The sequence below is a fragment of the Equus quagga genome, chromosome 8 (assembly GCF_021613505.1).
Source record: "Equus quagga isolate Etosha38 chromosome 8, UCLA_HA_Equagga_1.0, whole genome shotgun sequence".
Lineage (NCBI taxonomy): Eukaryota > Metazoa > Chordata > Mammalia > Perissodactyla > Equidae > Equus > Equus quagga.
In genome coordinates, this window is record NC_060274.1 from 61,789,305 (window position 1) to 61,801,761 (window position 12,457).

Sequence of the window (12,457 nt, forward strand, 5' to 3'; positions counted from 1 at the left end):
GAAGTGCAGTAGAGGTCTACAGTAAGGTATGCACAGTGGTAACACAGCTGAGAGAGTATTAGGATTAAGTAGAAGTGAGTGCAGGGTCTTCTAGAGTTGGTGATTAATTTGTTTTAGAAGGATAACCAGTGTACAGGTAGATTTTTGAATGGAAATCCTGGAGAGTAGGATACTGACTAAGAAGAAGATAAGAACTTGAAGTTTGGAAAATGGAGGAAGGTTAAATTTGAGAGGCAGTTTAAAAGCAGAATTTAGGACTGAGGATTTTTCTCTCTTTATTTTTGAGGAAGATTAGCCCTGAGCTAATATCTGCCACCAATATCTGCCACCAATCCTCCACTTTTTGCTGAGGAAGATTGGCCTTGAGCTAACATCTGTGCCCCTCTTCCTCTACTTTATATGTGGGATGCCTGCTACAGCATGGCTTGATAAGCGGTGCATAGTTCCACGTCCGGGATCAAAACCAGCGAACCCTGGGCCACTGAAGCGGAGCATACAAAGTTAACTGCTATGCTACCAGGCTGGCCCCAGGATTGAGGATTTTATTGGATGTGGAAGGCAAAGAGATTGGAAAGATGGAGATTTTTAGACACTGGGGCTGAAGGTACTGTGATGTCTCTTAGAATAGATAGTATTTCTTCTTTTAGAGAGAGGGTCTGATGAGGCGTTTGAAAACTAAAAGAAAAGCAAAATTAAGACATATACACTGGATTTTTCTCTCTGTCCTTCAATTTGTGATGTCTTTTTTCCAGCATTAGCCTCCTGATGGACAAGCATGCGGCAAACAGCTTGATGTTGTTCTCTGAAGTTGAGAGATATTTAAAGATAGCTTTTTATTTTTTTTAATATTTGATGTCTCTTATTATATTTAATGTTTCCCTTTTCATAGAAATAAATTTAGGAAAATATTTGTTAAAAATATAACTACTGGGGCCTGGCCCTGTGGCATAATAGTTAAGTTTGGCACGCACTTCTTCACCGGCCAGAGTTCACAGGTTCGGGTCCTGGGCATGGACCTATACCACTTGTCAGCCATGCTGAGGTGGTGACCCACATAGGAAACAGAGGAAGATTGGCACAGATGTTAGCTCAGGGACAATCTTCCCCAAGCCCAAAAAAAAAAGGAAGATTGGCGGTGGATGTTAGCTCAGGGCAAATCTTCCTCACTATTGAATAAGAGCAGTAAATAAAAATGTTTGGCAGAGTGTCAAATGTAAAAGTTTTGTGGTCTAATTTTGTGTTTTTAATACAAGTTAGTAACTTGCTACATTTCTGTGAATAAAATCAGGTTTTAATCATGATCTATTTCTTTAAAAACAAATATGTGCATATTTAGAATGCTGTTATTGTGCAGAAAGTGGTTAAATAACATTATTTTTATCTCTTAAGTCTCTTATAAAGCTGGATTAAAATAATGCCATTTTAATAATCTTTTATAAAAATCTAAATCATCTAGCGGAAACCCCTTTTTAAATTATAACCTTACCGGTATTCCACTAGATGGCACTGAAAGCCTGAAGAAAAATTAGCTTTAAAGGCTATGTTTTATTTAAATCACACAAGCACAAACTGATGAACTGGCTGCTTTGATGGATTATTATTGTTGAAGTGGGATTTTAATAAAATGTGTCATTTCCTCACGTAATCAGACATCTGGCAATTCATTACAAACTTATATGGTATATGTATGATTTTAGGATATCTGTGATCTTGAGTCCTGTTTCATTTGGAAACTAAACCTATTTTTGTTCAGTGATTTGTGATTTTTATAAGACTGATTGGATATTGAAAACTTCATGTTTTTGTTCTTCCTTTGAACTCTGTATAGATTTTGGTAGCTAAACATTTTTTGCTCTCAATTAGAGCTCTAATGTGTTAATTTTAGTAAGATTATGATTTCTGTTTTTAGAATTTATTATAACAGAATAACTTTTTTATGTTGACTGATGAAGAAATGCAAACAGTTAAAAAAAAAGCCTTTGATAAGATTTATCTTGCTAAACCCAAATTCATGCTTTACGAGAGTAAAATTTCTTCCTTTTCTCCCCCACTCCCTCCCAAACGCCGTGCATTCTGTCATTCATTTGATGTGAAGCGTGGTCTAATAAGCTCAGTACAGTAAAGGAAGTTGGTTTGCATTTTGTTTTTATTCTATAAATTTTCTGTGTAGTTTTGAAACCTGACCTATGAAATGAAGATTTTGCCTTCTTTTTTTTTGTTTGAAGAAAAACCTATTACTGGAAATTATAAGTTTCCAGGCTATTCTGTGGGTTTAAACATTAGGTTAAATTCCTTTTCAAAATTAAGGAGAATATTGAGTTTAATAATGGTAAGGAGAACTGCTAAGTTGTCATAACTAGCTTTTTACATTTATAAAAGTGAATAGAATTGAAAGTGCTGAACTTAGTTTGGTATTTTTGATTAGTGTGGTATTTTGTGTAATTTGAAAATAGTAGTTAAATGCAAAATCTCTAGTCTCTTTTTTTCTCTCCTAAACTTGGATACATTCCCTTTAGAGATGAACTCTTAAGTGGGAAATTGCTTTGCAAAGTTATAGCCTAGTTCCTTAGAAACCATAAATGTACTGGAAATGTTTTATAACACTTTGCACTTGAGGGTTCCACTTGTTTTATAGACTTGAATCCCAGTTCTCATAAAACCTTTGGTTGTTATGTTGAGAGGAAAAGTAGCTTGGCTAAAATCAAAGATGTTGACTTAAATTTCTATTATGATTCTTTTTCATTTTTCATAAAGTTGCATATATGATGTGTATTTGCATATGTGTGTTCATGTAGCTTTATCTCAGAGATGATCAAAATAGAAAAATAGGCTAGGTAGTATTATATGCAATCTTATAGTATATTGTGACTGCTGGAAAAGGCAGCCTCTAAAATATTGAATAACTTCTTTGTCGTCTACCACTTCCTTAAAATTGTCCTGCTTGGTTTATTATGTTAAGAAAATACTGAATATTTATGCTTCCTTTTTTCATACAGCATCTAGCACAGTGATATGTGTTAAGATATTTTATTTTTAGTAAAGGAAAAATATGATTCTAGTATATTTAAAATATATTGGATTTAAAAAAAAACTCAATTGTTTCATTTTATTGCCTCTTGATGTACATGCAGACTCTCCCCCATGACATTTTTCTACCCTTTTGGAAGCTACCCTCTATTGTTTGATCTGCTGTATGCCTTCCCTCTACACTGTTTTTACTTATGCTTTGCTTTAGATTTGTAACTTTATTCCTCCAATTTCTCAAATTTGAAATTTTCCCTATTCTCATATTCTCTATATGCCACCTCTTCCATTGGATGTGAACTCACTATCTTTTGACGCCGTTCCTTTTGTCTTTATCTCCCTTATGTTCTGCCTCACATTGCCGCATTGTTTATTCCTCTGACCTCTCCTCTTATTTTAGCAACTATTTGAAGGGAGAGCTGCATTTTAGTTATCTTTGTTTCCATATGACCTACTATGGAGAATTTATACATAGGGAGAAATTAAAAAAAAATTGTTAAGTTGAAATATATGACTTGACCAGGAAAGGTCAAGTAATAGAGCTTTGAAAGTAGGCGGGTTATTTCCTGATAAGAGTGTAGGAGAGAGAGTTGATTTGTTCTTTTCTGCCGTTTGTACTTTTGTTTTTATCCCCTTTACAATTAAATTTATTACTTGAATTGTCGTTTTTCGCCAGCTTTAATTCTGGGATGATGTTGATGTGCTTTTTCTTTATTTTAGGTGTAATTAGGTGTAGTTGATTATCATCAACTGAAAAGTTGTAGCACATTTGATGGTCTGTAGTTGTTGACAAATTATTTTTGGATTTTCAGGTTTTACAGAGCATTTATACTACTGTTAATGATAATATATATTTATTATTACTGTGAGACCTAAAATTTACTATAAAAAATCCTTTAAAAATTGTATTAATGATATAATAGCAGTCTGTAAGACTGAAACATTTTATTCCCAAACTTAGTTTATCTAATATTATTGTCACTTTAAAAAAAAAAATCACATATTTTAACATGGTATGAAGACTTTCATTTGTTATTGTGTTCCCTGATTTTACCTTTTAAGTTTTTCATAGGAAATCTTTTGTTCATTTTGTTTATGTAAAATTTTGCCTCATACGTATATATTGGTTCTGTTTTAGGTGAAGAATTATGTATTTTTGTATATCTCTAATCCTAGGAAACCAGTTTATAGAATGGCAAAACTATCACATAATTGTGTTAAGAAAATGCGATCTAGCTATTTCTGTGTATTTTTCCAAGTTACATGCATAAAATATCCCTAAAATCATCTAACATTTATTGTTATGTCTAGTTAGAAGAAAGAAGGCTTTTATTAAGAGTTTGTGGAGGGGCTGGCCCTGTGGCCGAGTGGTGAAGTTCGCGCACTCCGCTTCGGCGGCCCAGGGTTTCGCTTGTTTGGATCCTGGGTGTGGACATGGCACTGCTTATTAGGTCATGCTGAGATGGCGTCCTATAGAGCACAACCAAAGGCACTCACAACTAGAATATACAACTATGTACCAGGGGGGCTTTGGGGAAAAAGAAGAAGAAGAAGACAAAGATTGGCAACAGATGTTAGTGCAGGTGCCAATCTTAAAAAAAAAAAAAAGTTTGTGGAAATTTTGACTATCAAAGCAAGAACATATTGTCTTTTCCTTTTTTTTTATTCTTATGTTCCTTTTTAAAATACAATTCGCTGTGTAAATTTTAGTTTGATCAGTGATTATTATCTCCAATGTACTTTGGCACTACAGAGCATAATGATGGAGAATAAGGAGATATCTCAGTTCTCAAAAAGTGTGTGATCTGATTGAGCAGGCAGCACTGACAGCCATGAACCATTTAGAGAATGATTAGGTAGAAGCAGTCTTAGAGCCAAGAAGTACAGTGGGATTAAAAGGAATACGCTGATCACTATTCTAGGCCGAAGAGAGTGTCTGTATGAGTTCAGATGTATGTTTTCACATGGGAGCCAGTAAGTTATCTGAAGAAAGAGGGTGTTTTCTAGGGATATAGTGCTGGATATTTATTTTGGATCGAATTCTACTTTGTGTGCTCTGTTTCTTTTTCTTGTCCTTTCCTTATGCCAGGCTAGACTGTCGTGTTACATGTTAGTTCTTTGAAATTATATGAGTTTGTCTGCTCTCTGTGGTATAATTGCTTAGTTCTCTAGGAAGGAATGGCGTTTGACCTTTTACATATATATATAGATTGTACTATTTTTATAGATTCATCACATTTGTGAAATGTGCACTTGTGAGATATTTATAAATGAAATCATGTTTTCCCTTTTGACATTCTTAATAACTTTGGATATTTGTTTCAATGTCATTTTGTGTGTGTCCCTTATAGGTGAAAAAAAAACTGGGCACAGAGAAACTAAGTAAGTTGCCCAAGGTTAATGGCAGAGTTGCAACTAAAACCTAAGTGTCTTTACCTTTAGGCCAATCAGTTAGATAGTACATGGAGAACTTCAGCATGGAGTTACATGCCATTGGCATTTACGCATTTAAAATGAAGGTGCTCGTTCATTGCAGTCTCTTTGAATTTTTGTCTTGGCTCCATACTTGATGCTTTTCAATCTTAGCAATTTTTATCATCTTTAATTTTTTTTTGTTTTGAATAGTACCAACTACATGCATTTGCTAGTGGTGCTAGGAATTCCTAGGGAGGCAACATTGCCATATCCTCACTTGGGCCTTATTTACTCCCTCAGTTTGCAGTATCTTAAACTGCTATTTCAAATGACTGTGAACTTTTAGGGAGGAAGATTGCCAGGAATTTCTGATCTCTTTTTTCCATTTTATGTCTCACTGTCAATTCCCCTTTCCATGGGATGCAAGGAGGTTGCCTGTGGACAGGCTAGTTGAGAACCCTTCCTCAAGTGGTGTGGGGTTAACCCAAGTCTGTTCCTCAGCACTGTCGTCCAGGGTGCTGCACAGATAAGTGGGTTGTGGATAAACCCCCACAGGAATACAGCTCCCATTGTTAGGATGCTGATTTCCTACTGTATTCAGAGTATCTAATTGCATACTAAGTTGGAGATGGCTGTATCTTTGACCTCTTTTTGTTAGTGTATTTTGTAAATTAAGTTTTGGTACAGAAAAGGCATTTTCTTTTTCAAGCACTTTTAATTATGCAGGTTTGATTTTTCTATGACTTTACCTTCTCTTTTACATTTATTGGAATCTTATATTTAAATAGTTAACTATTCTCTTGAGTTTCAGATTTATTGCTCTAATATTTTCTTTTAGCTTCAATCTACTAAGAGATGATAATTTTATAGTTAATAAAGTCTAAAAGATATATAAGCTAGCTATTTTTTTAATAAATGAAAAGTATGCTCTGCAATAAAATATCTAGAGTATCTCTATTTGGAAAGTAATGTCCTCTAATTGGCCATATAATTTTTGTGTATTTAATTAGTGATGATTCATTAAGAATTTTTAAGTATTATTTTAATGACTGTAAAATGGTTTTAAATACTAGTTTCTTTTTGCATACTTAAATGTATTTGAGATTGAATAAAAAAATCGTATGACTAAATTGTTGTATGTCTATAATAATGTCTTGATTAATTAGTGTGGCAGAGAGTGGGTGTCCGAATTACTGAAATTTCTAGTTAACTGAAGGTGTATCCAATTATGCAGTGAAATTGCGTAGGATAAGGATGCTGATATTAGGAGTATGGATTTGTCTGTCAAGCTGTTTTTAGTTGTATAAATCCATAGAGGCCCCATTCTGTATCATTAGAAAAGAAAGTATTTTATGAAATACAGAGCTTTAGGTTCATAATCAGGTCATTAATTGCAGTATCAGTACACTTTGAAGGAAGCCTCGTAGAATTACAGTTAACCTTGTGAACCTTTTCTGGAGGCAGTGTTTCTTAGCCAAGCAGTGAGATTTTCAGCAGAAGGAAGGATGTCTGCTGCTGACTGAGGGTTCCAGTGCTTATTGTGACTCGAAAGTCATTGAGATGTTGTTCCTTGGTTATGTGTGGTGAGGGGTTTTAGAGTGTTGTTAAATGATGAAAATGTGTACATATGTAAGGTATATATATATGATAGATATATTAGGTAGTCACTTTTGTTTTTTCCTTTTGTTAAACGTCTAAGTTCTCCAACTGTTAGTTGGCACATAAGGAATTGAAAATAAAATCTGAATCTTCATACTGGTTAGTTTTTTTCCTCTAATAGATGATTGGTTTTATTATTTGGCTATTTCCTAATTTTACATGAACTTTCCTGTTTTCTATCAGTTTGTCTCCTTGGTCAGAATGATTCCCAGTAGGTTTGTGACTGTGGTTATTTATTTTTGTGCAGATAGAATTATAACAGCTACAAGTACTATAATTGTGATTTTTTTTTCTTAAAGGAGGAATTCCGAGAACTTCGAGAACAGCCTACTGACCCTCAAGCTGAACAAGAACTAATTAATAGTATTGAACAAGTATATTTTTCTACAGACTCGTTTGATATTGTTAAATATGAGCTGGAGGTAAAAGAAAATTTCATTAAAACCTATCTAAAGCCTATTTTGTTCAGTGATTGAATTTGTAAGTGAGACTTGAAGGCTTTTTAGAGGTGTTACATTATTTTGATACCAAGACTGGTCTTTGATGACCATATTGTGATTAAGTGAACTGTCAGCATTGTTCAAAGATGAAATTATTTTTAAAAACCTAAAATTAAGCGCAGCTGTAGAATATTGGTCCAGGAAACACGTCTATATTTTTGGTTTTTAACTGTTAGCATACAATATGTTAATATGCTGCTTATATCTTATTTTCTCTTGGCTAATATATGTTTAGAAAAGCTCTGAGACTTTTAATCATGAATGTATATTTACATACTTGTTTGGTCATGATAAATACCCCTATGCCGTAATGCAAATGTTTACAACATTGGCATTTTAGATTTATAGGAACTTCAAAATAAGCAAGGATAGTAAAATTTGGTTTTAGATGAAACCAAATGCTGTATGAATACATATTTTATATCCAGTACATACAAAGTCAGTCAGTCCCCAGCTCATTCCAAAGTTTCATCAATTAATTTACTGAGACTTGGAATCTAACTTGGAGTTTCCCATCTATACAATGGTATGCATTTTTGTTCCTTTCCCATAGTATCTTCCGAAAAGCCAGTGTATAATCTAGAATGTACTCCAACAGCTGCCGCTATCACACTGTAGTGCTTAGTTACCATTCATAGTATTTCAGAGGGGAAATGCGTTTTGGGTTCTGTCATAGACTAGTGGGGATGTACCTGTGGCTGGTAGAGTGGAAGGTTAGGGTTAGGGAATTTCTCACATTCTCCTGTTACAGGTCATGGAAGCAGTGTCTCCCAGCCCAGGGGCCATGGAGTTTCCTAGAGGTTGGAGGCAGTGGCAGTGGAGATAGTAGGGCTGGGTGAGAGATGGGACTTGAGCACGAGAGGGTTTGGGTAGCAAAGATGTGTAGGCTTTTGTGTCTGGGGTCTAGTAGGGGAAGTGGGGAGGACAAGAGGAATGGACAGGAATGAGATGTGATACTTTTTTATGCACAGATTGCAGAGGTATGCAGGTAAGTGAAACCAAATTAAACAATTTACTTTTTACTCTTTATTTATGGATTCTTTTTAGAAGCTCCCTCCAGTTCTCAATCTGCAAGAATTAGAAGAGTACAGAGACAAATTGAAACAACAACAAGCTGCAGTAAGTAGGAAATATATTTTTCTGACAAAACTGTAAATGAAACACAGCTGAGAGGTGTAATGTTTACAGATTTTTATGGTTTAATTAATATATTAGCATATTAAACAAATCTTATTATTTAACATGACTTTGACTCAAATGATACATTTATATTAAAATTTAATGTCTATTCAGTTTCCCTCACATCACCTTGATAGATTTGCTTCTAGAACTGGAGTTCTGTCTCTGGCATCCTAAACGTGATCAAAGAATTTTGAACTTTTTTTCAGGTTACTAAGTACCATGAGCTCCTTGTCATGCATGCATGACTTCCCTACCCATGGTTTTGTCATGGAGTTTTCTTATCTCACAAAAAAAGGCCCCCTCTTCTAGTTGAAATAGGTCCAAAGAGAATACAGGGCTAAGATTCAGAAAGTCTGAATTGTGTGACATTTACGCACACAATTTTTAATTGTGTGACATTGGGACAAGTCAGCTTTGCTAAATCTCTTTTATTTGTGAAGTGATGGGTTAAGCCTACATTTTCTCTAATGCTGCAAAATTCTGTGGATCTGTATTTTTCTCACATTAGGCTGAACTCTTTGTATGAAACTCAGACTATACTGTAGAGGATTAAATAATGGTAGTATGTTGTCTTGTTAATTTCTTTTAATACTAAAGCAATAAAAATAAATATCTATTTGAATTTAAGATATGATTTTTAATAGTACATCTGACAACTAAAGGAAGATATACTTCTCTTTCTTTTGTGCTACAACCAGAGGTCTCAGTGTGTGCTGGAATCTCCCAGGGAGTAGCAGCAGTGGTGTGGGGAAGGGACTTGAGCCCTAGAGGGTTGGGTAGTAGAAATATGTTGTGCTTTTGGAGAGATTTCAGTGAAGGGTGGCATCTTTTGCCTCCTCTTGGTTTCAGCATGCTTAAATATGTACTCCTCCATCTGTGTACTTTATGTGGTAGTATTCTTTTGGAGTGAGTCCCATCAGAAGGGCCGTGTAGCATATTGACCTTTGGAATTTGGTAAACCTGGTCTTGAATCCTGGCCTTGCAACAAACTAACTATGGGGTCATGGATGATTTACTACTCTGTTTAAGATTACTTATCTGGAAAATGAGGAAGCATGTAACTCATTTTAATAGACTGTTCTGAGTACTAATTAAGATAATGTAGGAAAAGCGCTTAGTACACTGCCTGGCACAGTGCAGACTAACAATAATTACATCGTCTGTTTTTTTGAAATAACTCAATTTAGTAAAATTAAGTCGGTTTCTGTCTGTGTACATCTATACAAATTCATAAGTGAGCAAACCTATACATATCTGTACAATTCAAAGTGGATTAAGAAAACGTGAAAGGATTATTGCAACAGCTGAAGGTGCATGTAATGTTTTGTTCTTAGTCGGCCTGGGGAAGGGGAGCTAACTGGGTTTCTTGTGCTGACAGTGTGCCAGGCTTCGTGCTGGATGTGGTACCTATGTAGTGTAGTCTGGCAGGGGCCCCTGAACTTGCAAAATGGGAGCCTCATGTTCAAAATCACTGTAATTCTAACTTGCATACTTTAACATTATTCGTGGTATTGACCAAGAAAACCTTAGATATCTTCATAGCACTCCAAAAAACATGCCTTTTCAATTTTTCAGAAGTAGAGGACCAAATTACTATTTGTCTTCTTATGTGCAACAAAGGATCTAAAGGGTACAAGGACTTTCTCTGTTTCCCAGATATTGTTTCCATAAATTCACTTGATTAAACATTTCTTTATCTTCACAAGTACATCTTTTTAAAGCAAATCCTGTACTCTTAAAAATGGTTACACTTTTGTGCATGTTGGTTAAGTCAGATAATGATACTCATGTTGTTAATGGTAATAATGACCATTTTTTGAGTTTCTGTTACGGACCGACTGCTGTGCTATGTGCTCTATCTCTTTTACTAATTTCATAGCCAGAGAAATGTGTGTGGCCATAGCATGCCGGTATCTGCTGTGGAAGTTATTGGGAAGTCCTGTGGAATATTTTTGCAAAAATTTTATATGTAAAATGTAGTAGGAAGCATGAGGCTTTTTCTTTTATTTCCTTTGTTTGATTGCATGTTCTTATAGGTCTCTAAAAAAGTAGCAGATTTAATCCTTGAAAAACAGCCTGCTTATGTAAAGGTAGGATAATATTTGTTATTTTTAATAGTAAAATATTAAAAATGTTTGAATGAAACTTGAAATATTTTAATTTATTCTTTTATCTATAGTTCTCTAGCAACATATTGACTCTGTTTGGGGCGGGAGGGGTGGTGTGTGTGTTTCTCTCTGATTTAGGGGAATTTACCAAACTGAAGAAGTGAAAGAGTTTTGGTATCTGATTCTGAAGTAATCTGGTTTTCCAAACTTCAGCAGGGCCAATGAAAATTGCTTCTATGTAATTGGTAACTCATAGATCATCAATAATGATTGCTCAATGGTGATGTAACAATCTGCATTTAAATTGTGATAAAATTGGGACTGTGTAGCCGAATCTACCTTTTCATGAGAAAATCAGAGACTTCAAAATCTGTTGAAGTATCTAACTGTTCAGATGAAGACATTCATTGTCAGAGCATCTTAGCAGACAAATCATATTTATCATATCCTTGATTCCCTTGTTGGGTAGAAACGTTTAAATGGATGTATTATTAGTATTTGTTTATACCCGTCTAAAACAGGTTGGGTCTAGATTTCCTTACAAGCAATACTGACTAAATATTTTGTCACATGTCATTGTGAAAATCAGTTGGAAGTAGTTATTTAAAATAATTTTGTGAAAAATATACCAACAACTTTCAGGTTCCAGTATTTTTGTTGCTACTTTGTTTTCCAAGCAGGCTTTTCTTTGAAACCCACTAAAGATTTTGTTTAGAGTACCATATGAATAAGAAAGAAAAATGAAAATGCCTCAAGCAGTAACCTGCGCCTCATCTTTCCATAGGAACTTGAAAGAGTGACCTCATTGCAGACAGGTCTTCAGTTAGCTGCTGTTATCTGCACAAATGGGAGGAGGTATTGCATTTGATATTTTGTCTTTAAGCTGGAAAACGTTTCAAGAAAAACTGTGAAACTATCATCGATAATTGATTTTTTTATTGTGACCGTGGTTTCTAGAGTACCATTCATTAACTGAACATATATTATGACCTAAAAAGTACACTAAGAAGTTGTGTGGGAAATGTCTGTAAATCTAGTTATGGCTGAGAAATGTTACTGTTTTTATATTGCTTAGATCAGTGCTTCTCAAACTATCTATGGTGAAGGACCAGTTTTTTTTTCTTTTTTAACTTCCAACTTGTTACAGACTATTATTTTTGTAAAATGCAATAAAAAAAATTACTAGGAAAATGAAATACAAAAAACCCCTGACCAAATACATACAAAGTACAGTCCCAGTTTTTTATTATTAGATTCATCAAGCATAAAATTATTCTGTCAGCTTTTGCTGTAAGGGTTTTTAAATGGGTATTTTCAATTTCTGTACTTTTCTTGTGGTGGCCCAGTAACACTTTGAGGATTGGCACTAGTCTACCCACCAGGCTTTGAGTAATGCTGGTTTAGATTGAGCCGTTTAATAAATAGTTTTTCAAATATTTGTCAAATAGTAGTCACAATTCTCAATTATAAGAGTAATCCAGGATACTGCCTGATTAGTTGCCTAATGGTTCTGTGTAAATAGTATTCTTATTATACTAGAAAAATTTAATTATTTATTGTTCACTCTTG

General features: G+C 34.5%; 1 protein-coding gene across 1 annotated transcript in view; it reads left to right on the plus strand.

The window, feature by feature from the left end:
* Positions 1-12,457, plus strand: part of VPS50 (VPS50 subunit of EARP/GARPII complex) — a 135,833-nt gene that overhangs the window by 13,762 nt on the left and 109,614 nt on the right. Inside the window, exons 3-6 of the mRNA XM_046670423.1 lie at positions 7,398-7,520; positions 8,646-8,717; positions 10,817-10,870; positions 11,673-11,743. Coding sequence (XP_046526379.1) covers positions 7,398-7,520; positions 8,646-8,717; positions 10,817-10,870; positions 11,673-11,743 — 320 coding nt within the window. The remainder of the gene's footprint in view (positions 1-7,397; positions 7,521-8,645; positions 8,718-10,816; positions 10,871-11,672; positions 11,744-12,457) is intronic.